We start from the raw sequence: 26,276 nt of genomic DNA, 5'->3' as shown, positions 1-26,276 counted from the left end.
TTTGCTAGATTGTAACATGGTTTTCTCTAATGGATCTGGAGCATGTCCTAGGACCTGCCCTGCCCTGGGTCTGGCTTTCCCCCTGGAGCATCGGTGAGGCTGGATTAGCCAGCAGCCCTCTCTGACAGCACCACCGTGGCTGGTGCCCTGCTCTGCCCTGGGCTGCAGAGGCAGCTGAGCCAGCCATGGCTCCCCGTGTCCCAAATCAGCCAACGAGACAAAAAGTCTTTTTCCCGTGATGGTGGGGGAGGCGTCTGGGGGTCTGGACCCGGCTGGAGGGGGAGGAGGATGCAGCTGGAGTCAGGGCATGGGCTGCCTCCAAACCACCCTCGTTATTCTCCATAAAACCTTGCTAACTCATTGCCTGTGGCATGGGAACCTGGATGTAATAGAGTCACTTATCTGACTTTTTTTATGGTTCCTTGATTTTTTACTAAATCCTGTGGCTTAGCTGACCCTTTTCTGCTGGACACCTGGATGTTTGTAATAATTTATAAATTTTTTTTGTGGCTTGCAAAGAGGAAGAAGGATGTGAGAAGATGACAGCACCAAATACTCTGTCTCTCCCACACCCTGCAATCACTCAGGAGCCGCTGGTGTGCTCTCTCTCATGTTAGCTGAACCAAATATAATCCATTTAGCATATAGAGAGGGTGGTAATGGACTGACAGTACGTGTTTTAACTCGGCTTGGAGCTGTTGGTAGGTCAGATGGGGCTGGTGACCATTTCAGTGCAGCTCCTCCACCTACTCTGTTTCACCTGCCTGGCCTGCTCTCCTCTCCAGCATCTCCCTGCCTCGCGCCTGCTCTTTTAAAACCCAGGTTTTTATCTCTGTGCTTGCAGCATCACGATAAGCAGAGGACAGGAGAGAGGGGGAAAGCTCTGCTTGAGGCTGGTGAATCTGGCTTAGTTTTCTTCCCCTGCTTACCCACTGGCTTCAGAGCTGCTGCCTGGGAAAGGAGCAGGGATGGGATTTGACTGGAGAGGGACGTCCCTGGCTCGTGCTCCGTGCTCCATGCCTGCCCTGCTCTCCTCCCTGTTGGCTCAGGATGCACACATCTGTTGCAGGCATCCTTTGGGCTTCCTGTGCTTCTGGCAGGCGCCGGAGCAGGCTGGGAGCTTCCCCGAGCACCAGCACCCCGTGGGCTCCCACCTCTGCCCAGCTGCTCCACCCCGAGCTGAGCCCTTCTCAAGGAGAAGCCAGAAATAAGTCTTCAGGAGGGAATTTGCAAATGCAAGTGGTTACCTTCATGGGAATTTGCAAGTGCTACTATTCAGCGGTCCGTTTACTCTTGCTTTCTTTGCTCAAACTAACTGAGGGAAAAAAGAAAGCCCTAAGGGAAAAACCCTTATTCTTGGCATGATGAGTGAGCCCAGATCTTGTCAGCCTGAAGGGAAGGTGTTTTGTCAAGTCATGGAAAAGGGGCTTTGACACTGCAGGTGCTTATGTTGCCTTTTTTTTTTTTTTTTTTTTGACTAATTCCTGTTATCTCTGCTCATGGAGAAGGTGAGGATTGTGTTTCCCTGTTCTTTTGGATATTGGAGTGCTACATGTTCTCCCATGTGTTAAGCAGCCCTGACTGCTGTGGCATGAGCTGCCGGAGGGTTTGCTAGGTCCTCTCACCCATCTTGGGTGCAGCTCCTGACACAACAGGATGGAATAAAACCCTTCCATTGGCCTTAGAAATCAGAAGAAAATACAGATGTTGGATTATGAAAGAGGCCAAATATGTTGGTCTGGATCTGGATCCAGGCTACAGTGCTGAGTAATAGATTTTTCTAGCAGAGATGGGTTCTGTAAGCTAAAGAAACGCTCAGATTTGATGAGAAGGGGGAAGTGGTACCTTGGGCAGTGGGCAACTTGATGCTCATCAGGTCAGCAAATCTTGGAGAACCCGGTCCTGGTGCAGTGGGAGTGCTGTGGGATGAGGCTGATGGAGGTGATGCCCAGAGCAAGGCTGAGGCTCTTGTGGTGTGTGTGCCCTGCGCTGGCTCAGTCCAACCAGCTCCAGGGGCTTTTCTACCTCTCCCAGCTGGGGGTACCCCGAGCTCAGCACACATGGAAAGGGCTTCCTGCAGGAACCCCAAAACTGTGTGAGGCTGCCCAAAGGGCACCATGGTGCTTTGTTCCCTCTAAACAGACAGTGTTGGTGTGAGGAGCCATTTAACAGTGCAGTGAGGCTGGGTAAATACTTGGGGTTGTGGGATGGAATGCTTTCCTCAAATATTCCTTAAGATTTGAAAGCACATTTCAATTTGACCTTGTTCTGCTGCAAACAGAGCTCCCAAGGGCTGATGCATGCATCAATACCTGGGCAAGGCAAATGTTAAGGTTGGATGTTGGCTGGGTGGCAGTTTGGGAAGGAATCTCCTGGAATGGTAGAAGGTTGGAGTGACTGTTGCTTACAGAGGTCCCAGGATGGTGTGAGAGCAGAAGGCTGTGGGAAAGGATGGAGTGATGGCAGAGTAGTGTCAGGAAAGAGCTGGGACCTTGGATGGACCCTGGACCCTGAGCTGGTTATTGCATTGTTCAACTTTCAGGGGTAAGCCCACAGAGACTCCAAAAATGAGCAGCTTGAGAGGCTGCCCGGGAGTGTGCAGGGAAGGGAACGGACACAGAGCAGATGCAGACAGCAGGTAGAGGCAGCACAGCCTTTTCCTTAGGGACAATGGGAACAAACTCTTGTCCAAATCAGCTCCATGGCTTTCCAGATAAGTGGCAAGCGTGGATGGGCTCCCTCCTTCCCTGTAAATATTGCTCACAGCCACAGCTGAGTTTTTGGAGCTCTTTTATTTTGGTCACCATCCATTTTCCCACCAAGTCACATCATGAGAAATAGTGAGAAAAACAGGACACGTGTTTTGTAGGCACAAAAGGATCTGTGCTCAATTTATTTATTTCTCACAACTTTTGAATTATTGAAGTGCGTTCAGGGGAGATTAACTTTCCCTGCTCAATATTTATTATTGTTTCATTTCCCTGAAAGTTGGAGCTACAAGAGCTTTGATGAATGGGCTGGAAGGTTCTGTAGTTTCTCTATGGCTAATTTAAATACGTCCGTATCCTTTGCTGAAAAGCTAATTTGTAATTTCCTATGGTAATGCTGCTTAGTGAATTATAATGATACACCAGGGCCTGCTTTTCATCCCAGCCCTCTGTCAGGGGAATAACGCTACCACTGGAAAACGGTGTGAAACCTGGAAACTGGCCATTAGTCCCCTAAATTTCTGCTCTAATAACAGGAATCCAGAAAGCCTGTGCACCATCTGGTCTGTTTGCTCACGTCGGGGCTGCAGAGCATCCGTCTGCCCCCAGGTTGGTTCCAGGCACGGGAGGGAGGGGTGCCCTGTGCTGATGCCACGAGCCGTGGGTTTGCGTCAGCGACTGGAGCTGGGTGGTGCAAGCAATCCCTGCTTCTGGAAACCTCTCCCACCACCCCAATTATAACCAAGTGTTATCAGTCTTTTGAATAATTGAAGAGGCTTTCTGTTGAATATTTAATTACAATAATATTTGGTTAGCAGGGGTTGTTGGGCTCAGTTTGTGCAATTGAGAATTGCTGCAAGAAAGGCTGTTAAAGGAAAATGTTGTTGTCTATGATCATTGATTTATCTTTTTTTTCTTTTTAAGCTAATCAGTTACTTAGTTGAAATTGGTTAATTAGCTCAGCTCCATTAAGATTCTTTGGCATTTAAACTTGATGTTTCTAAATAATTATAGTTTTGCCTGCTAAGCCCACAACCCAGGGTGACCTAATTACTATTAAAGCAAGACGTGCTTTGGTCTGGCTTTAATAAGTTCCTGCTGGGAGCCCCGCAGTGAAAAATCACAGAGGCAACAGTTCAAAGGGGAAGGGGCTTGTGCTGAGCCCTGGACAAGGAAGATGAGTGTCCTTCGGCCTCACTTCTTCCAACTTAAACCAGGGATGCTGTTGGTTTGGGAGGAGGGGAGTCCCAGAGCATCCCATGGTTGGCATCTCCATATTGTGTGCATATGTCACAATGGATGGTCATGGCAAGCAGTTGTTTGGAGGAGGTGAGGGTTAAAATTAGTTATAGTTAATTGATGAGTGTTAATTTGCTTTTTTCTCTTCTCAGTCATTCCCCTTATTAAGCAGGATGAGTCCTTTCAAGGCCTTTGTGGATGGGGGGAGAAAAAATAATGGTATTAAGTTAATCTTGGTGATTTTTAACGGTATTAAGGTTAAGTTATTACGAAGATCTAGTGGAAGTTGTCACTGCCCATAGGAAGGGGTTGGAACGAGATGATCTTTAAGGTCTCTCCCAACAAAAACCATTCTGGAATTCTAGGATTTTATTTATTTATTTATTTAAAATTCTAAAATATCCAGGCCAAGTAATTAGGTATTAGTAGAGCCTCAGGTATGTGCTCATTAGTTAGTGGAGGAAATGCTTATTGTCTGGGGAGGCATCCAGTCGGGGTTACTGGTGGTTGATGAAGCTTTAATTTCTTTTGCAATGAGTGAAAGTAGAGGGTGGGAATAGGTAAGGGGCTGTGGAAATCCTCACTTCCAGCTGTTTCCTGCCATCCTTGATAGGGGTTTCTTGACAACTTCAAAGGATTGTTTTATGATACTCTCTCCTCAAAAGCCCTTCTCTCATCCCACCTGCCTCTCCAATGCACTGGTACCCAATGTGCCACATCCCATCAGCAACTGGGAACCAAGCTTTGGATTATTCAAACCCAACCAGCATTTTCCCTGGATTGCTTCAAGCACAGATGGGTTTTGGTATCTTTGCCTGACTATATATTATTTTTATGAGAGGATGGACAGCTTAGTCCACTGGATGCTCCCTGCTCCTGGCTCTGCTGTCTCCCAGGAAGCCTCTGAACTCCTGCAAAGCCCAAGACCTGTTGCACATCCACGTCTTTTCTTCCCCTTCTCTATTTTCTTCCTGTTTGCAGGGCAGAGCAGTATTGTATTTACAGTAGGGTAACCCCAATGTCTGGGAAGAATGATGTGCAGAACTCCATGATATCAGAAGGCTAATTAATTACTTTATTATACTATATTATACTATAGCTATTTTACACTGTATTACACTTACAAGAACTGTAAGAAAACTGAAGAAACTTGTGACTAAACTGAATAAACTTGAAACTTGAATACTAAACTGAAGAAACTTGTGACTGTCTGCTGACCAGACAGTCGACACAGCTTGGATCTGATGGGCTAATTAACATAAACAATGTCCACCAGAATCCAATCAAGCAATCCCTTCAGGTAAATAATCTTCCAATGTGTTCCACATGTTCAAAAAACACTGGAGCAGCAAATGAGATAAGAATTGTTTTGATCATTCTTTTCTCTGTTTCTCTCCGTTCAGAGGGCATGTGAGTACCACAGAGCAGGGGGTGTGTGTCCTGGGCAAGTCACCTTCAGCTCAGGGTGGGGGATGCTTCTCCCCAAAATTTGGGCAAGCGGGGCTGCTGTGTCTGCTTTGAGCAGCAGGTCAGTGCCCCCCTGCTCTCCCTCTGCTGTAGGTGACCTGGCAGGTGCCACCCAAGATGCAGCTGGCTGTGATGAACCTGGGGGTACCCGGAGCTGCTGTTGGTCACTTGTCTCCTGCTGCTGAAACCACACCACAGGTGGAGGCATGGAGCAGGGAAGGGCCGTGTTTGAAGTTTTATGGAGGTTTTTCATTTCTTTTTCAGCAATCAGAGGCCAGGGATGGGCCTTTGATTACTCGAGGGCTCTGCTGGCTTCAGCCACTTCCGTAGCTGCGGGGCTGGAGCCGCCTCATTATCATCCTCACTAGGGCCCTGTTGATATGGGGATAATTGCATTTTGCTCAAAAGACATTAAATCACTGTGGAACAGGCAGAGGGATGTGAATTACATCTTCCCCGGGAAAACTGGGAACTCAGCAGAAGAGTTAAAAGGGAAACACTGTCCTCAGGGGGCAGGAGGAGAATGGGGCTAGCTGTGGGGGGCTGCTCTGGGCATTCCCTGCCCTCTGAAAGGGGGAAACTGAGAGGGAGACAGCCTGATGTGCTGGAGGCAGTCTGGGGCTGACCTTGGTGTTTTCACCAAAAATCTGTAGCTTCTTATTTCCAAATACCCAAGGAAGAGGATGGGCATGAAGGGAGAGAGCATGAGTGGGATGCTCTTGCAGTGCTCTGTTTGATACTGGCTTTGCTTTTCATTTGAAACAAATGTGTTTGGAAGTAACAAAATTGTCACAATTGCACTGTCAGAAGTGCTTCTTGTAATGGTTTTGACTAGTCCAGGACCTTTCCTCCCATGATGAACCCATGGAGCTGGAGAGGCTGCTCCATAGGTGTGTTTGCCCTCACCACGTGGCCACTCCATCCCTGCTCTTCTGCTGTAATTATTTTAAAAGCAGTTTTTATTTAGTCCTGGAAATTATGGGCATGACCTGGCTGCAAGTGAGCCTGGAGCACAGAGCTCTTCCCTACCCTGTGGAGTTTGGCAGAAGCTCTCCAGAAGCTCCACACAAGTGGATGAATCTCCTGGTCTTTGCTGCCTGTGCTTTGCTTCTTGGGCTGAAATTGCTGGTGGGGATCTAAGATGTTTGAGCCCATCAGGCTCTCAACAGAGGCACTGGGAAATCACATACAATGAGGTTATTGTGACCAGAGATGGACTGTAAAGTGGTAATTTCTGGTGTAGTGAAATAAAGGAGGATCAGTTCTGTACTGTGTTTCCTGGGGAGGGGTGTGTGGCTCCTTGAGCTGTGTGCATTGTGCCAGGTAACCTCCCTCTTGCTCAGTCAAGCAGAGAAAAGCAGCAGCTGTGCAGGAATTAAAGGCATCAGTGCCTTTTTCTTTGGACCCAGCTCCGGCCGAGCCCTCCCGTGCTCTGTCCATGGGCTGGCAGTGCCCCCTGACCCCTGGATGCTGCAGCCAGCTCGGTGGAGGAGAGGAGGTGGCTGCTGGCTGATGGGAGCTCTGAGGGCACGAGCTCATTGTGTTCAGTATCCCTCTAAAACCCAGCTTTTATTCTCGTGCCGTGCGTGGGTTATTGGCGCGCTGGCGGCACTGCTGCGTGCCCACGGGAGGGAGGCTGCTCAGAGCTGCCTCCAGAGCCTGCTCCAAGCCATGGAAAGCTGCTCCTTAACTTCAGTGAGCTGTGGCTGAGGCAGGAGAAAAGGGGCTGCTTTGAGAAGGATGCTCCCTCCAGCCCTGCTTTGTGTTCCGGCGCTGGGCTCCGCTTGCCAGGGCTGATCAGGGCTGGGGAAATCCCTGCTTTTGCATGGCTGGCTCCTTAACTTGTGGGAAGATGGTCTGGCTACCTCCCACCAGTGGGAACCACTTGGCAGCATCCCTGAAAACAGTCCAGCTGCCTCCCACCAGTGGGAACCACTCAGCAGCATCCCCAAAAGTGGTCTGCCTGCCTCCTACCAGTGGGATGCACTCACATCATCCCCAGGAGAATTTTTTGTTAATAAGTCCCTCCAGCTCCCTGCTGAGGGGGCTTGGGGCATGATGGGTGGGTGCCCACCTTAGCCTGTGCCCTGATAACTTGTGTGTTTTCCCACTCTGGACCCCTCCTGACTGGCCTGCGTGGTCACTCCCATCTCCTGAGTCACCAGCCCAGTAGATTTTTGGAGGTGGGTTGCAGCAAGGCACGTTTTTATTTTGTTCTTTAAAGCTTTGCAGCATTTGGGGGAAACTGGGATGTCTTTGAACCATTTAAAGTATTCCTAATAGGTTACCTTGAAAGCTTTCTGCAGTCTTGAATGAATCAAAGTGCAAATGTTTATAATGCAACACCCACACAAGGCTGGGAGAGGAATTTTATTAAGGCAGAAGAGTCAGACAACAATAATAATAAAACATGTTTTATGAAGTTGGTGAGAAACTTATAAACTAGGTGGAGTTTTACAGCAGATGAATTTGATACAAGTTGTAAATTTGAATTCCCAGGCTGGTCCTCAGGTCCTGCTCTTTATTACCTGAAATAACATTCTCCACTTTTAATAGCTGGCTGCGGCAGAGCGAGCGCGGCTTTATCTTTCTAAATGATCCGCCGTGCGTGTCTTATAATCCAACTTCTGCCCATCCTCAGGGTTCCAGCCCTTTCCTTGAGCAGCCAATTAGCAAATTGCTGCTCTTTGCTTTGCTGTTACAGGGGGACTTTGGGAATCCTTCAGTACATCCCTGTGTCTGGATTACTGACATTTTTTTTCCAGCAGAAACCACTTTATTTTCTGATAAGAGAATGTTTTGTTAATACAAGAGCAAAAAGGGACTGAAAGATGCTCTTGATAAATCAGTGTTTTGCAGTATCAACCTGCTGTGTTTCCCTGCTCCTGACACTGCTGGGAGGGATGGGGGCATTTGCCAGAGCATCATTGTGAGGGGACTGATGGCCTTTTGAGGTGTTTGGTGTCTGTTCCCATTTTTCTTTCCCATGTTGCCCTGAAAATCCCCCTTTTCCCAACAGTTTCCCTGAGGTGCAATGCGGGGACCAGCAAGGTGTCAGGGCATGAGGTGGCTCTGTCCATGATCCAGTGGTGGCCTCCCAAGGGTGGCTTGTGTTGAGTTCCTGACTCCCGTGGTTCCATCAGCCCCTCCGTGCCACTTGGCTGTTAGCAGCTGTACTTGAGGAAAGGATATAAAAATGGTTTCCCAGTCCCCTGTCCTGTCTGTGCACACACCAGCAGATTATTCCTCTTGAAAAATAAGTGATTACCTAAGTAAAGCATTCGAGCTAATGGCCAGATTATTCCCTTTAAAATGGGAAAGTAATTAGGGATGTTTTTTAAATAGGCTTCCCACCCTTGGATCTGCTGGGATTAGCTTATGTGGGTGTGTAAATATTTAGTTTCCAAGGACTGGTGTTTTTTTTTTTTCCCTTTCTTTTTTTCTCCTCCTCCCTTTCCTTGAAGTAGCAGTGACGATAAGCAACAGAAATGAGGCAGCAACTGTTCTTGGATGCTTTCCCCAGCATCCAAAATATAATTGGAATTAAATATGACCCTAAAAGGAAAACAAAATTGAGGTTCTGCTGGTGTGATGCACCAGAGGTTTCCTCTGTATGTGTGTGGAATGGAAGAGAAGTAATTGGGTGCTGGGATGTTTGGGATGATGGAGAACAAGTCCAACCCCAAGTAAGAGCTGTATATGACCATGGTGGACTTGATTGGATCTTCTTCCCATGGCTGCCTGCTAGCTGGAGGGAGTTTTTGAGCTTGTTTCCCTGTGTGGAGGTCTCTCTTTAACATCCAAACAATTTAGACTTTGCGCACCAAGGCGCTTTGATGTTTGGCTTCAAAACCACTTCTTGTTTTGAAACTTGTTGCAGTGCTTGCAATGTGTTGGTGAAGCTGGGAAGGCGAGCAAAAAGAAGCTGAAAGCAGAAGCAAAATATGCAATTAGATGCAAACGTGATTTTAAGTGAGTGATGTGATGGAGTTGCAGATTAAAGGAACAGTTGAAACCGGTCATTCACACAGCTCTCTTCAAGGTCTGCATCCCTGGAGACTCCTGCAGCTGAGGAGCACCTTGCCAAGCCAGAGGAGGCCAGATCTTGCATTCCCCCCATCCATGCAATGGATAAATCCCAAGCCCTAGTGAGCCACCAGAAGAAAACCTGGCTCAGAAGAAAAGCTGCACAGCCCCGAAGTTGGAGCTGTCATTGATATGCCTTGTGGCTTTGGTCCCATCCTGCTGCCGGGAGGTGCTTAGGAGATACTTCTGGGCCATCGTGCTTCAAATCTTCATGCACCCGTCATTTTTCTTTCTGGCAGGGATTATTTATTGCAAGCATTAACCTGGAGCTGCTTTCAGGTGCCTCAGTCATTTTTTAAAGGCTGCATTTGTACTGTTCAGCTTTTTTTGGCAATTTGGGACTTTTTGTTTGCTTGCCTGCCTGCTGGAAAGTCTTCAGAGGTTGTTTAGGAGGCGAGGGGAGTCTGTAGATCCAGATTTTTTTTTTGTTGTTGTTGTTATTATTATTATTATATATTATTATAATTAAAACATATTTTTAGCAGCTGAAATTCAAACCCGTCTGGGTATTTATACAGCAAGATGTTTTGGATGAGGAATAGGCCAAGAGAGTCACGTGGTTGGGGCCAATGTGAAACAAAAGAATCCATTTATTATCCAGGCAGGAAATTTGTTCCTCGGGATGTTGTAGCTGCAGACATAATGATTTCATTTCCTCTGGTTCACCCAGATTAATGGCTTGTGCTCTTTTGTTTGTGTGCCTGTGTTATTCCTGCAGCCCGGCTTCCCCTCCCGCTCCGTGCCGGCGTGTGCGAACATGTGTGTGAGTGCCCTGGGCGAGGAGGGGGCACGGGGGTCTCAGGCTGCAGCAGGATGCCTGGAATGCTGGGGTGGGGTGCTGGGAGAGCTGAGCAGAGCCCCAGGGACCACCTGGGGAATCCTTCCTGGCAGTGATGGATGACGTGTCTGAGGGTCTTCTCCTGCTGCATCTGTGGGGTTTTTCTCCTACTTATGTATCTGGGGATCTTCTCCTGCCCTGGTCACCAGAGCAGTGAGAGGTGTTTTCCTCTGAAGGTGTGATGGGATGAGTGAGATGAAGAGTTTTAGACAAGTACAAATGTTGAACTTGAGGAAGGTGTGAGAGCAGCGTGTCTTTTCCACAGCTGTGCTCCAGGATTTTTGTGGGTGTTGAGTACTTGGTAGGAAATCCAAACCTTTGCAGCCTCCCAAACATCAGGCTGGGAAACAGCCTCTTCCCCCGAGAGCTATGCTGATGCACAGGGATGCAGGAGTTGGCCACATGGCTATGGGTGAGCAGCTCCTTCCTGGCTGTGTGAGTTGGCCTTCCCTGCCCTCCCAGGACCACTGGCTGTCAGGGTCTGGTGGTACTTACACTCTGTCCTTGATAAAAACCCAGCAGACCCATCTTTGTGGACACTGCAAGATTAGCAGCAGCCTTAATCACTCCCTTTCTCTCCTTCTGGGTGTTTGCCTTTCAAAAGTGATGTGACAGGCAAACGGTGCCTTTGTGTTGCTGTTGCCTGGTGGGTTCTTGTGGGATTTTGGCAAAGAACTTTTAATTTACTGTATGCAGAATGAGCCAATCTTCTGTTCTGGATTGATCTGGAGCAACGTTGTGGAGTTGGAGGCACCCATTTGTGATGAGGCAGCTCATCCCAGATGAGCGTGGTGCCACCAAGAATCCACCTGGAGAAGGATTGGTGACCATCTTGCTGCCCCTGTGCCTAGCTCCTCCTCCTTCCCTTCTTTAGATGTTTCTCTCCAAACTGGGGAAGAGAGTTTCTTCCACTTCTTTTGGAGGAGGTTTTCTAGCAGGGACATATCTCGCTGAAGGAAGGCCCTCTTAGCCATCAAGGTATGTGTGCCACTCCTGCTACCATCCATTTGGGGCCTTGGTGCACTGATCCCATCTTGAACACATGTTGCTCCTTCTTGCTTTTGTTCTCCTGAGCTTTTGTGCCATGAGGGGTGTGAGCCCACTATTCAAATGCTGCAGATGAGGGGAATGGAAAGCTGGTACCCTGTCAAGCCCTGGGTGCTCTTTTCCCACCTGCCTGCCCTCCCAAATGGCTCCTGTGTCGCCCAGGTGACAGAGTTTGCGAGGATGTGACAGCTCTGTTGCGCAGAAGATGATGAACAGTAATGAGACCCTGAGCACAATGTGCACTTAAAGTGATTTATTTCAGCAAGGAAACCACAATCAGGGAGGATGGGTCACCGTCATCAGGAGAAGAGGTGGGTATGGAGATGAGCTTCAGGGGAACTTTATCATCAACCAGCAATGCTTTAAAAATGAGCAGAGCTGGTGTTGCATGAAATGGAGCTGTTCTGGTTGTGCCGGGACCATCCCTCACCTGCAGCAGGTCGCAGGCACTTCCTGGGCTTTGGTCAGTGACTGGGCTGGCTGACTGGGGGACTTCTCTTTGGTTGCCTCCTACAATTGTGCTGAAGTTTTTTGGTGAGGTGTCACCCATGTGTAAAGTCAGCATTTGGGAGGGAGACCGTCCTGAGGAGGAGGGGCAGAAATAATCCCTGAACCCGCTTTGGCGTGGCTCCCGGCACACAGATGGCCGTCCTCGTGCTGGAGCCTTTTCCCAGCTTGCGCAGGCGCTGGGGCTGGAGGCAGGGGTGTGCCAGGCAGGCTGCCTGCCAAGTGACACCTCCTGCCAGCATCCTCCTCTTCCTCCTCCCCTTCCTCACCCCCAGGGCCCGTGGGAGCTGTGGCTGTGCAGCAGCTCGGCTGGGCACTGCAGCTTGCAGGATAAGCTCGGCCTAAGAATGGCGCTGAGCAAAATCTTGTGATTTAAGCTTGACTTAGAGTAGTGCTTGTGTTTCTTCCCTTCTCACAGAAGAGGCTTCTGGCATGGGGGGATCCCTGGTGCTGTCTCTGTGCTGGCATGAGCTGGGGGGCAAGCAGTTTTTTGCCTGCTGCTTCTGGCACCATTTGGATGATGCACCATGAGCTTACAGCAAAGGGTCCTGAACCCCTGTGGATGAAGAGCGTCTTCCAAGGTGATTAGAGTTGCTCATAGTTGTTGGTGAATTTGGGCAAGGATTTAACCCAGCCCCACTGGCCTGCTGGAGCTGGCACCTTGTGTGAATGGGTGTTTGGAAATCTCGGCAAACACTCACCAGACCAGCTGTGTGTGTACATACCTAAAGGCGGCTCAGACTGATAGGAAAGCTTTTTGGATAGGTTGCAGGATGGTTACAGATCCTGGCTGCTGCTTGTTTTGTCTAAAACTAGAAGTGGAGAAGAAAAAAAAAAAAAAAAAAAGGCAAAGCTGGGAGAGCCCAGGACGAGTTTCCAGGGCATTTGTATGTGGAGCCAGAGCAAAGAACCCAGCAGGGTCTGCTGATGGGATGCTCTGCACTTTCCAATGGACTGGTTGGCTTTGCCACGTCCCTTTCTGATGGTGGGGGGGATTCAGTGGGTGATGGGCTTCTCCACCAAGACATTCTCAGGGATGCAGGCAGAGCCTTCCCCCATCCCATCCGTGTCCTGACAGAGGCTTCCCTGCGCTGCCGGCAGGCGTGTGCTGCTGTGGCGGCACAGATTTATTGCTCTTTGCCTCGTTTGCACTCGGAGCTGACTCCATATGGTGCAGAAGCCGGAGAGACGATGCTCGGCACGGCCGGCGCCGGGCTGGGGGGCGGCGCGGGCGCCGGCGCTTTTGCAGCTTGCTCCATTTGAGGTTCAATATTTGCACCTCCTCCCCTTGACGGCTCTGCTCCCGCAGCTGCGGATCGCTCGTCATCCCCAGCGCAGCCGGAGCATCCCGGTGCGATTCCACTCTCGCCCTGCTGCTTTCCCTCTTCTCCCCCTGAGATCCCCTGCGCGTGGGTGGACCAGAAATGCTGTTTTTTAGTTCTTACTTAGTCGTGAAATTTTTGGCTGGCCCCCCAGAAGGCTTTAGTAGGTGTCAGAAGCTGCATTAAAAAATAGAGGATCAATGTGGCTGCAGCTGGGCTGTGCTGGGGTGAAAAGTGTTGGTGACTGGGGGAGCACCAAGCCCTTGGCTGCGCTGGGAACAGTCGTGCCCAGGCTAAGCTTGAGTCCCCTGGCAGTGCTTGCTCTGAGCAGTCTGTCATGTTTGTGGCTCACGCAGAATCCCTGTGACATTTTCAAATAAGATCTAGTAAATAGGAGCTGGACGGTGCCAGGTGCAGCTCTGGGTGCGAGGGCTCTCTGACAGCAGGGCTGGCATTTCAGATTTAGGGCTCCGTGAGACGCCTGGTTTTGTAGCGAACGTGAAGCTTTTCTGGAGAACATGGTCCAAGACAGTGACTCATCCTGAATCTCTAAAGATGTGATAAAGGCGTGTAGGGAAACGCAGGATAAATGTTTTGATTCTTAGAGTTTGCCTCACAGGCGGTGCTACCCTGGAGTAAGGCAAAATAAATCCAGCGGGGAAGGAGAGCTGTGGGGAAAGGCGGGGACAGGTCTGGCACATGAATTCACCAAAGCTCAGTGCACCCACTGTACTCCAGCATTGGAAGTTGGCTTTGGAGTCAAGCACGTGCCCCTGTAAGACACATGTGAGCCCGCTGCTTGGGAGATCCCCTGCAATCCCATGGGTGCCGTGGATCCAGGCATGAAGACTGTGTATCCTTGTAATTCATCCTAGCACGTGTAATTGCAGATGCTATTGATGTTTATGGCAGCTCTGTCTTCTCAGATGACTAATTCTGTATTTAGAGGCTCTAATTTCCAGGGGAATCCCAGCTGATAAGGAGCCCACTTCCACAGAACTCATTAGGCTTCAAATGGCCCTTGTCTGCAAAATCTCACATGCTGCTTGTATTTATTATTTTTTATCTCTTTTTGGAGTTCCTTGCTTTCTGATAGTGTGATGAAGTTCCCTTTTCCCAAGAGGGGAGCTCCTGGCAGAATGTTCTTATGGGTGACCTCACCTGCTTTCTTTGAACCCGGCTGGAGCACACCACATGCAGCCCATGTGGGTGCTTGGATGTTGACCAAGATGTGAGCTATGGAAAAATAGTGGAAAACAGGAAGTTGTTGGTATTATTACCCAACAATGTTTGGATTATTCTCAAGACTCGGCGCTCCCCCAGGATACATGATGGGTTGGGGTTTGGGATCCTCGTCCTCTCAGCTAGTGAAATGGTAGTCCAAGCCAGCTGGTCTACACCCAGAGAGTCCAGTGATGTGAGGCTGCTGTGCCCAACCTGTGCTGGAACCACCTGACTACATGGACAAGGGACAGAGTGTCCTCAGGCATCTGACCTTCAGCCTTCATCTGCTTTGCCCTGTGCTCCTGAGGGCTGACCTGATGGATGCTGAAGAGCAGATGAGTGCTCTGCCCAACCTAAGTGATCTTTTCTTCAAACCAGACCTCCATCACTTAGCTGGACCTTTTCTGAGGTAGTCTCACAAAGATTTCTGGAGGTTAAGGTTTCTGGGAGAGTCTCTGCCCATCCCTGGTTGGCTGAGTTCCTCTTCCACATCTTGTGGAGGATGAAGTGAGTTACATGCCAAGCCTGACATATGGTGATTTCTGGGGCAGGCTGTGGCGTTCTGAGAGGTTTGCTGGCAGCCCAGCCTCGAGAAAGCAGGGATGGGGATTTAGATGCATAGTGACGTTGTTCTGGAAAATGTTCTCCTGAAAGACAACTGCATCATCTGCCTGCCCTGAATGGGCCCTTGGCATGGCTGGGTCTGTCTTGGGGATGGTGCAGGGTGTTCATTAAAGTGCTTTCTCAGCCCTGGTTGCTGTTTGACTTTGAGTTGCCAAACTGTAAATGATGGTGTATGGACAGTGACCCCGGCATATGGTGTGTGTGGATTTTGGGTATCCAGGGCCTGTGTGCAATTATAAAAAGTATGATATCAGCAACTGATTCTGTCATGACAGGAGCAAATGAGTTCCTGATAGTTGAAAACTTGTTTCCAAATTTTCTAAAATAGGTTTGCAATTTAGAAAACAAAAGGTATTGAAAGCCCTATCTTTTTTCTCTTATCTTTCCATTTGATTTGGTCGCCTTTGTTTGTTTTTTTCCTGTGATGTATGCATTTTTTGGTAATTCTCTGTCATTTCCTTCCCTTTCCCTTATCTCTCCCTCTGCAGTTCTCTCTCTCTTCCTCTCTATCCCTCTCCCCCTCTCCCTCCCCTCAGTAATTTATTTGCAGGCGGGTTGTCTCTTTGATTTACTGTCTCTCTCCTCGGTAGGATTATGATAAATGGATTGTATGGCTTCGTCTGAGCTTGTCCAACATCACGTACCCACGCTGGGTCAAGTCCCTTTGGAGCCTGGAAACCAAGGGGGGATGCTGGGGATGGAGGTGGAGTGAGAGTTGTAAACGGGATTTGGTCCATATGGTCCTGACTTTGCATCACCCCCTGAACTTTTTTTGGCTGGGGTTTTGGTTTGGGTTTTTCCTCTTGCTGTCCTGTCCGTGTGTATGAATGCATGGGCGCTTGCAAAAATGGGAGCAGGTATTTGATTGGGTGCTTCCAGGCACATCAACCAGCATATTTCAATTTAGCGTATCCTGATGTGGGGAGTGTTTGCCACTTGCAATTAGAGCGCTTCATCCCGCGGCGCAGCAGGCAGCGCTTTATTGATAAAGTTGTTCTGTAGTTGCTGAGCAAACACCCCCAAATCTGAGCTTCATTAAGTTATCGCCTGCCCTGCTGCGATGCATCTTCATTGCTCGCTGAAATCCATGGCATTGACGGGGGATCCCGGAGGAGGCCGGGACTGTGCTGTGCAGCCACAGCTTAATGCATCCCATCACAAATTGACACAGCACACTCGTTCTCGCCTGATATATAGAAATTCCTTCCCTTTCCAGCTGGAAGTGAGGGGCTTTTTGGCCACCACACATCTCCTCATGCTGGCAATGGCTGGGATGTCTTTGCAGAGCAGGCTCAGCTGTTCCTCTCTCCTGAGAGGTTTGCACAGACCCTTAAAATAGAGAAAGGCAATATTTTCTGTTGACTTGTTGTTGTTTAGCACATCCTCCCCCTCCGTGGCTGGGTTTGTTACTCGGTGGGTAATCCTTCATAACGAACCCGCGGGAGATTGATGGGGAGAGCTCGTTATGCACTTCCAGAGCCGTTCCACTGTCGTTCTGTAGCAGCAAAATGCACCATTAAAGGCAGAGAGCCCTGGGAATGATGGGACGTAATTAGTTGTTGCTGTAATATTTTTGATTGAAAGCGCAGAGATGCTGGAAGAGGCTTGGGGAAGTCAGCGCTCTCAGGAAGCTGTGAAGAGCAGCAGCTCTTGTTGGAGGGGAGAGGCTGATCCCGCTCCTACCTTTGCTGCCACTCCAGTGCTGTAATTAAACCGTCTGGGAGATGCCACATCATTCCTGCTGTGCAGGAACTGTGCTAGCTCCGGCACGGCAGCGCTCCTCTCACAGTTCCAAGCAGGAACCAAATGGGGAGTCCCCCAACAGAAGAGACGTTTTGGGTGGGATGTGCCTCCAGCAGCTCACTGCCTTGATCCCTGTGACAGAGCTGTATGGATTTTGTGCTCCTGCTTTTTCCCAGCTTAGTCTAAATTTCAGGATATATTAAAAACTTGCACAGGCAACCCTGGACTTGTGGTTAGAAGTATGGTCATAGAGAGGAATCTGGAATTACTCAGGCAGCTTCCTGGTGTGTGCTTGAATGCTTTCATGGAATCATAGAATCCCAGAATGGTTTGGGTTGGAAGGACCTTAAAGCTCCTATTGTTCCACCCCCTGTCATGGGCAGGGACACCTTCCGCTAGACCAGGTTACTCCAAGGCCCATCCAGCTGCCCTTGGACACTTCCAGGGATCCAGGGACAGCCACAGCTGCTCTTGGCAACATGTGCCAGGGCCTCATCTCCCTCACCGGGAAGAATTTCTTCCCAATATCCAACATAAATGTATTCTCTGTCAGTTTGAAGCCATTCCTTCTTGTCTTGTAACTCCATGCACTTTTCCAAAGTTCCTCTTCGGCTCTCCTGGAGCCCCTTTGTTTACTGAAGCACCAATGTATGAGAACCTTCTCTTCTCCAGGCTGAACAATCCCAATTCTCTCAGCCTTAACTCATAGACGAGCTGCTCCATCCCTCCAGGTATCTTCTTGGCCTCCTCTGGATTCCTTCCAACTGCCCCATGTCCTTCCAGAGCTGGACACAGTGCTGTGGGTGAGATCTCACCAGAGTGGAGTGGAGGATAAATTAACCTATGGGGACAGTGAGAATTAAATTCTGATTATTCTGCTGGCACCTGTGGGACTTTCCTTCCATTGGCATTGAGAGGTGTGATGCACACCACGAATGTATGGAGTGGTGATGATGATGGAAGCCATGGTGCCACCTGCACGTGGACATGGCTTGAAGTCACAGCAGCCCTGGGAAGGCAGAGCCTGTGATACCATAGCAGTTAATGTTCTTTAGCACCAGGCTTGAGAGTAAAGCGTCTTGGCGCTGTTTCCCTGTCATTCCCTTTCCCTGGTAATGTCACCAAACTTGGACAGAAGCTTCCCAAGCTGTGCGTTCGCCTTGGGCTGATTTTGCTGAAGCACTCGGAAGGGTAGGAAGAGGTAGGAAGCAAGCTTGGCATTTATGAGTGTGAAATAGAGGGGAAAATATAGTGCTTTCCTTATGGAAAAGAAGTCTTGCTATTGTTCCCCTTCAGAAAACCACGCTGTGGGGCTGGGGGTGCCCAGGGATGTGCTCTGGGGCTGGATTTTGTGCTGATCCCATTGACACTTACTGAGGCACTTCAGGATGAGTCTCTGAGGATCCCACCTGTGGAGCATCCTTTGCCCCCCAGATCTGAGCCATGTGTGCCCTGCCCTCCCATCTCCCCTCCCTCCAAAGGCTCAGCTATCAGCACCCACCTCCCTGCTCCCCACCTATCATGGGGGGCTTATTTCCAGCAGCTGGCATACTTTCCAAATCTCCCTCTCCCCATCTGTTGTTATCAAGCCTCCTCTCTCCTTATTTTGCTTAATTTCTATCTTTTTCCTCTTGGTTGTCTTAGACAAGCCTGTGTCTCTCTACATATGCCCAAGCATTTGCTTTCGAGTGCCTTAGGCTGGTTCCTGCCGTTATCTTCGTGCAGGAGGGAGAGAGCTGCTGCTCCTTGCTTCGGGAGAGGGACCCGAGGCAATTATTGAGGAGTGATGCACTTGCAGAAGTGTCTTTGTGGCCTCCCTGAGCAGAAAATTTGTTGTTGTATCTCTTTCTGTCCAGATAACAGCGTCAAAACGCGATCAGGTTGGGTTAGTTTGGGTCGGCCCTCGCCCTTTATGTGTCTCTGCCTGCAGCCAGATCGTGCTAGGGAAAAGTGACACCTTCTTCTGGCATGATTGGCAAGAACCTGCCCTTGGGAGCTCTGAAATATGGGTTTCGGGCTGGGAGTTTTGGGAAATAAGTTCTGCTTCATTTTGGACAGTTCAGAAAGGTTTTTCTGGAAGAGGCTTCAATCCTGCGGGGAAGAGTGGTTGGCAAGACGGCATCAGCTGGTGTGAGATGAAGGCTATTCTCGCCCAAATAACTTATTTTTTCCTTGCTGTTGGAAGGATGCCAGCCCATCCTTCACTCCTCTGAGGCGCAGCTTATCCTGCCGCAGGCATCATCTCTGCCCAGGTTTGCCCAGGAGGGTGTGGGGAGCCTGGGACAGCAGCGAGCCCTGCCTGCCTGGATCACAGAGTGCCATCCCAGATGGATGTGCTGCTCGGTACAGGGAAGCTGGTGCATTCTAATTGCTGGCATCTTTACTTGTTACGAGTGTAATTGTGAGTAGACGTTTGTTTTTGTATTGATAATTAGGGACTGGAACAGATGGTGAAGGCTTAGTTTAAAGTAATGTGTCCATTAAAGAAAATCTACTGTATACAGCTGAAGATTCTTCACTCCAAGAGAGCTCAGCTCTCGGTAGCAGAGCTCCTCTCTCCCTAATGAGGAGTTGGGCTGTCACAGCCTGGCCAGCGGAGCTTCTGAGCCCAGAGACTTCTCCCAGTGAACTTACTGAGCTCCCTCCTGATATCAGAGCTCCCCCAGGTACCTGCTGTGCCCACGTGCAGGTGGGCAGGTGTGAAGGGAAATTCTGGAGGAGCGATCCTGGGGCAGGGAAAGGGGTGGCAGTGTCTTGGGCACAGAGCTGGCATGGTGGGACTGCTGGATCCAGGTGGCACGGTTCACAGGGATGCTGTGCTGGATGTCAGAGGTGCAGGGAAAGGATCTTCCCCTGGGGGTTTAATTAATACCCCGTGCCAATTAACGAGGACTGGTCCTCACAGAAGGGTGAGGCAGGTGGCATGGGAGGTGCAAGGTGTCCATGTGGCTTCTCCACTCATTAGGGCTGCTCAGGCACTGATCTGCACTAATCCCCTCATTAGCAGCGTTCCCTGCCTGTCCTCCTTGCCCAGTCCCAAGTGATGGATGGGTGGGGGGTTGATCCTCTGTCCCTCAGCCTGTAGGGATATTTTGCAGATGTGGGTGCTGGGATCTCTGTCTTGTTCCCCATTTCTTTATGAGGATTTGGGATCTGTGAACCCTCTCCTGTTGAAGGAGGGAGCTCACCAGCCATAGCCCCGAGCAGCCTGGCCATAAGTGCCCCACCAAGGTCACAGTGTCACTTTTTCATCCCAGAAAATTAAGTAAAAGCCAAGATTTCCTCCAAGAGGAAATAGGAGAGGTCAATAGGAAGTTGCTGAGCCATGTCCTTCTGATGCCAGTGCCTTTGCAGTCACAGGGTTGGGTGAACTCAGCAGGAATTTGAACTCCAAGGGGGGATTTAACCATCTTATTGTATTTAACAAAAAACTCCCATGTTAACCATTTTACCAGTTTATGGATCTTGTCTATGGCAGGAGATGGCACAGGATCTGTGCAGGGGATGGTCTATAGGGGGTCAGGCTCTCAGCCCTCTTTTTTTCTTTGCTTTGCAAATTGCTTTGGAAACATAGAGCCATGGAAGTGCAAATGTTGTTCACAAAAAAGGAATCCAGTATGCAGCAAGCCAATAATTATACACTTGAGAGAGACATTGATTATTTATTTCAGAGTTGCCCAAGCCTGGGTGCTTGGTGGTGTTCAAGCACTCCAACTATCAAAGCTTTTTACTATTTATACATTTTAGCAATCAAAAGAATTAGCATTTATTGGCTGCAATATTCTCTTATTAATTAATATTCTTTCTTCTGTTGGTTAATGACTATCTTGTTTCTCATGCTAATTAGTCCAGTCTTTCTCTTTTGGGTCGGTGGTTTCTTGGGTCAGTGGTCAGTGAGTCCTTGGTCATGACCTGCCCCTGCCAGAATTACCTTTTACCCAGCTGGGGCTGATTTCAGCACAGTTGCTGGGTTGGCTTTATCAGTTTCTTCCCTATTTTGGGGTCCTGCCAAATGTCCTTGCGGCCTCTAAATTCTGCATTCTGAGTGCCCACTCTCAGTGGCACATCACACACATCCTTTCCAAGCATTGTCAACCTTCCCTAGGACTGAGATCACTGACACATGCAGAGCCCCAGACCTTAGCAAGGCAATTCTACCTTTAAAGGAATTTCTTTCCAACACCTGGACATCACCTGGAGCTTGTGAGCTGCTGTTCCACAGATTAAATCTCCTTTCTTGTTGATTAGGATTGAAACTTATGAAGATCAAACATTAATAAGCAGCCTTTCTTAAGAAAATTTTACATATTCCACATTTTGTATCACAAGCTCTGCATTTGTGGTGGAAGCTTCTAGAATGTGACCTCCCTGGTCACAGGCCACAGAATCACCCAGGAACTCCAGAAATGTCCAAAGTGAAAGCTTCCCTGCGGTTTCTTTCCATTTATTCATTTATTGTTAATTAATTTCTCTATTTACTTAATTATTTTGAGGTCTTCCTCAGCATTGCTGCTGTGCCTTCCTGCTTTCCTTCCAGAATGTGGAGCCTTTGGGGAGGACCTCAGGAGGAGGAGGGAAGGGGTGAGGCTTTGGGAGGGGTCCTGGTGAGGATCATCTCGGAGCAGAGCCGGTCCTCGCGTGCTGCCGTCCCACAGGGCAGCTGTGCTTTATCAAAAGTGCATTCCTCTGTCAGAGCTGGGGAAGGAAGCTCTGAGTGTGTGGGGCAGGAAGGGAGATGATGGAGTGAAAAGCCTTTCTGAATAAGCCTTTGGAAGAAGTGCCCTTCCTGTAAGGGAGCCTGTCCTTCTTTATCACAGAGGGTTGATGAGCCAGCTTGGGTCCCAGCCTGGCCATGGTCCCCGTGTCTCCCTGTTCTGCGCTGCCTCAGTTTCCCCTGTGCAGCACAAGGACACCCTGTTTGCTTTGGGGGAGAACACCAAGTGTTTAGTGGCTCTCAGATCATCCCTTGCCATGCAGCCCACTGGCAAGGGGCACTGGGGGACGTTTGCATGGCCTGTGGCTTCTGCCTCCACATCCATTTATGCCTGTGCACATCTTCCTGCTCATTGGAAGGGCTGTTTCAAGGATTAATGGCTGTTTAATTAGGGGCTGGGCTCTTTGGAAGGGAAGGAAGATGTGGAGGTGTTGGGAAGGTGAAGGGTGGTGAGAGTAGAAACTTGCTGGAGGTCTGGAGCACAAGCCCCTGCCCCCATTTTGACAAGGGATGGAGTTACAGGACAAGGGGGAATAGCTTCCCACTGCCAGAGGGCAGGGTTAGATGGGATGTTGAGAAGAAATCATTCTCTGTGAGGATGATGAGGCCCTGGCATAGCTTCCTGGAGCAGCTGTGGCTGCTCCTGGATCCCTGGAATTATCCAAGCCCAGGTAGGATGGGGATTGGAGAAACCTGGGCTAGTAGAAGGTGTCCCTGCCCATGGCAGGGGGTGGAACTGGATGAGCTTTAAGGTTCTTTCCAACCCAAATCATTCCTGGATTCCATAATTCAAGGCTGGAGAGGAATTGCAGCTGGGATACTTCATTTTAGCTGCCTTCTGCCAAATGGAAAATGACCAAACTATGAAGTGACGTGTGACAGCGTGAAGGTCACCACGCTTTTCTGTTTCCCAAGTGGAGCAGGAGTGAAACCTCTCCTCTCTGAGGGCACAGTGAGCAGGAGCAGCCTGGCTCCGTGCAAAGCAGAGGGGCTGTGGGCTTTGAGCAGCCCTGGCAATGCCACTGCAGCATCCTGGGACCTGTTTGGGGGGCAGAAGCTTTGCCAGCTCCCAGCCCCTTTTCACTCCATGCCTGGGGATTGCTTTGCTCTCCCTGCCCCGGGGCCACGCTCACCCCTGGGAGGGGTTTTGGGAGCGTTTATCACTCGTGTCAGGGTGGGGAGTTCCTGGTCACGCTTCTCCAGCCTCGCATCCTGGAGCGGCCGGCGAAGGGAGGGGTTGGAAGATTAATTGGAGCCTTGTTTCCCGCTTGTGATTGCTGCAGCAGCCCTGGAGAGATTAAAAAGCAGCAGCCCGGCGGCAGCACAGATTCCTGGGCTGATTTTTATTTCCTGACCTTTATTTCTCTGGTTGCACCTCTTTTCCTGGCACTGCTGTGAGTACCTGGGACCAAGCAGGAAAGGGGAGGGATTGGGGATGCTCAGCTCTGCCAGTTGCCAGCGGCACATCTCCTCCTGTTTGGTCGGGATGCAGGAATTGAGGCAATTAATCTGCATGTCTGCTTGCTGCAAACAAATAAATAAAACCTGGAGGGTTTTCCCCATCTGTTTCTTTATGGTGTTGCTCTTGCTATTATTCTTGTTGTGTTTTGTTGTTTTGGTTTTTTGTTTTACCTCTAAAAGCAGGGAATGATGCGACTCTGTGAAATACAGCATCTTTTGATTTTTAGGGTGTTTTTTTTTGTGTTGGTGATAGTATTTTCCTTTCCTGGGCAGGGAAGGGTCAGAGCTGGCAGTGTGAGCTGGGTTCAGGCCATGACTCCTTGCAAAGAGTCTTGTCCTGCACCGTTTGCTCCAGAGCAAAACTGCCTTGAGTCCATTAGGGCACCTGTTGATTCCTGAGCTCTCCAAGGGTCAGGTGCATGCTCTGGGAAAGCAACTGAGTGTTTTCCCACATCTCTGTGCTATAAAATAATGGAAAACTTAGGGAATAACTAGTTTACTTTCCTTTTCTTCTGTTTCCTCAGAAACTTTGATGGATACGCGGACGGCAACGGCCGAGCTGGGCTGGACTGCCAACCCACCTTCAGGGGTAAGTTCAGTTCCACTTGTCCAGCTGAGCCTTATGGGATCTAGGGGAGGTCCATGCTTTTAACCCCACTATTTATAGGGGTGAAATGCTGGTGGGAAGCCAGAGGAGTCACAGTGGGAACAGCAGTGCCCCATAGGGCTGGTGTGGAGTGCCAGGGCATGGCTGAGCCAGGCTGAGCATCCTTCCCCGAGCCAGTCCTGCGGCTTGGTGAAGATGGAGCTTGTCTCCATCTCCATGCTTTCTCTTTCCCTTCCTGTCCTCCTTCCTCGTGAAGGGTTCAGCCCTATCACTGCTCTCCATCCCCCTGCTCGTGCCTTCCCTCTCCCTGTGCCAAAAGGCTTATAATTAGGAAACATTAGCAGGCTCCAAACAGCTTTCATACCTGGAACATCATCCATAATTGCACTCGGCAGTGCTCTTCCTTGGCTATTAATGTCACTTTTATGAAGTAATGAGGAACCAAACACCCTGAGGCACTTAAAACATCTTTTTTATATAATACGAGCCTTTGAGGAATGGAAGCATAAAATAACCTGACTCACATTCTCCTGGCAGGAAAAGTGAGAGATGGAGCTGCGGGTGGGAGGGGATGTGAGCTGATGGATGGGCACCACGGTGGGACAGGCAGGCTGGGAGCAGCAGCAGGGCCCATCCCTGGGGACTCCAGGATGTGGCACCAGAGGGGAGAGGATGCCAGGCTGCGTCTTTGATTGGGTGTCACTGGCTTGGCCAAGTCTGCAAAAGAAATTTTGGACACCATCACCAAAGCTGGGCCACACCTGCAGAGGCATGAAATCCACTCCAGACTTGTCAGAGCCCCTTGAATTGGGGTATTTTGCTGCTGAATTGCTTTGGAAAAATTCTGGGCCCAGATAAATTGCTGGAAAAATGCAGGAGGGGCACGTGCAGGTGATGGAGACAGGATATAAATAGCTGCCTGCAGCTGCTGTCACTGAAAGCCTGTGCAAGGCAGGCGGGGAGCTTGTGTTGTAAGGCAGGGTGGTCTCACCCTCTGCAGAGCAGCTCTTTAAAACCCCTCCCCAGCCCCATCCCTGCATCCCACTGTGTGCATGCCTCCATCCCTCTGTGCTTCCCTGCAGCCACCCAATTCTCGCTTCTCTGAGAGTTCCTGGGGAGGTTTCTGCTTTACAGGAGTAGTGTGTATTACATCTTCCACAAAGTATTTAAAATGCCAAGTCTTTTATCAAAAATCGTAGAATCACAGAATCCTTTAAGTTGGAAAAACCCTCTCACACCATCAAGTCCAAGCATTAACCCAGCACTGGGTTAATGGCAAGGCCATTAACCAAGGCCACCACCCATGTTCCCAAGTGCCACAAAAGCTGTGTGGGCAGCTTTTACATCCCTCTAGAAATGGGGACTCCACCACTGCTCTGGGCAGCTGTGACAGAGCTGGACAACCCTTTTCTGGGAAGGAATTTTCCCTAATATCGAATCTAAACCTCCCCTGGCACAGCTTGAGGCCATTTTCTCTTGTTCTGTCTCTTGGTCCCTGGGAGCAGAGCCCGACCCTCTGGCTGTCCCCTCCTGTCAGGAGTTGTGCAGAGCCACAAGGTCCCCCCTGAGCCTCCTTTTCTCCAGGCTGAGCCCCTTTCCAGCTCCCTCAGCCACTCCTGGTGCCCCAGACCCTTCCCCAGCTCTGTTCCCTTCCCTGGACACCCTCCAGCCCCTCCATGTCCTTCTTGTCATGAGGGACCCAGAACTGGCCACAGGATTGGAAGTGCCCCAGCAGTGCCCAGCACAGGGGGTGGTCACTGCCCTGGTCCTGCTGGTCACACTATTCCTGACAGGATGAGAGGCTCCTGGCAGCTGCTGGGTGTCAGCTCCTTCTCTGAAGCTGCTCTCATCTCTTGGGGCTGGAGGAACAGGGATTTGATAAGCTACCTCTCCTGACCCTGGGTTTCCATTGGCATGGGCTCTGTGCAGGATTTTGGGTCCCTTTTGGGTCCCTTTGGGTGGTGGCATCTCCCCATGGCATGCTGAGCTCCCAGAGGGGCTGTTTACCCCAGCTCACAGGCCTGGCCCAGGCTCGGGGTGGGGGCTGTGGATGTTCATACTGGGGTCTGATGCCAGCCAGGCTGCAGGGGCTGTGGTCTCCCAGGATGGGCTGTGGCAGGATGTGGGCTCTCCTTGTGCTCTTCCTGATGGACTTGCTTTAAATCTTAGCGGAGACAGAGAACAACATTGAATTAATCCCCAGCTCCTTGTGAGTTATTTAGTAGTATCTCATCAAAATGATGCATTTGTTGCTGTTAAAGCATTGGTGGCAGCAGCTGCTGGCACTGTGGGTCCTCCCAGCCACAGGGACCTGCTGCTCACAGTACCTGGTACCTGGAGTGCTCAACCCAAGGGATGCCAAGGCAGTGCCAGGATCTGGCCCTGGACTCTACTGAGGGTTTTCCAAGGGCATTTCGTGTTATTCCTAAATGCAGGAAACCTTTGTTGGCAGGTTTAGGCTCTGAGTTTTGAGGCTCTGAGAGTTTTGAGGATGAATAGGAGGATTCCTGCAGTGAGGACAGTGGAGCCATGGGGCTGGTGCTAATGCTGGAGGAGAGCTCGTTTTCTGGCCTTAATTGGATGCAGGGCTGTGATGCAAAGCCCAGGTGGGAACAGCAAACAATGGCAACCCCCCTTGTACAGCTCCTGCTCTGAAAAGGTGTCTGGTAATGAAGGGGCACTGAATCCC

General features: G+C 49.9%; 1 protein-coding gene across 1 annotated transcript in view; it reads left to right on the top strand.

The window, feature by feature from the left end:
- Nucleotides 1-26,276, top strand: part of EPHB1 (EPH receptor B1) — an 80,020-nt gene that overhangs the window by 1,973 nt on the left and 51,771 nt on the right. The window contains exon 2 of the mRNA XM_059855119.1: nucleotides 23,505-23,569. Within this exon, the coding sequence (XP_059711102.1) occupies nucleotides 23,505-23,569 (65 nt within the window). The remainder of the gene's footprint in view (nucleotides 1-23,504; nucleotides 23,570-26,276) is intronic.

Source organism: Haemorhous mexicanus, chromosome 10, assembly GCF_027477595.1.
Source record: "Haemorhous mexicanus isolate bHaeMex1 chromosome 10, bHaeMex1.pri, whole genome shotgun sequence".
In the NCBI taxonomy this organism is placed as follows: domain Eukaryota; kingdom Metazoa; phylum Chordata; class Aves; order Passeriformes; family Fringillidae; genus Haemorhous; species Haemorhous mexicanus.
The sequence above is the reverse complement of the archived record's forward strand: the minus strand, read 5'-3'. Positions and strand labels throughout refer to the sequence as shown.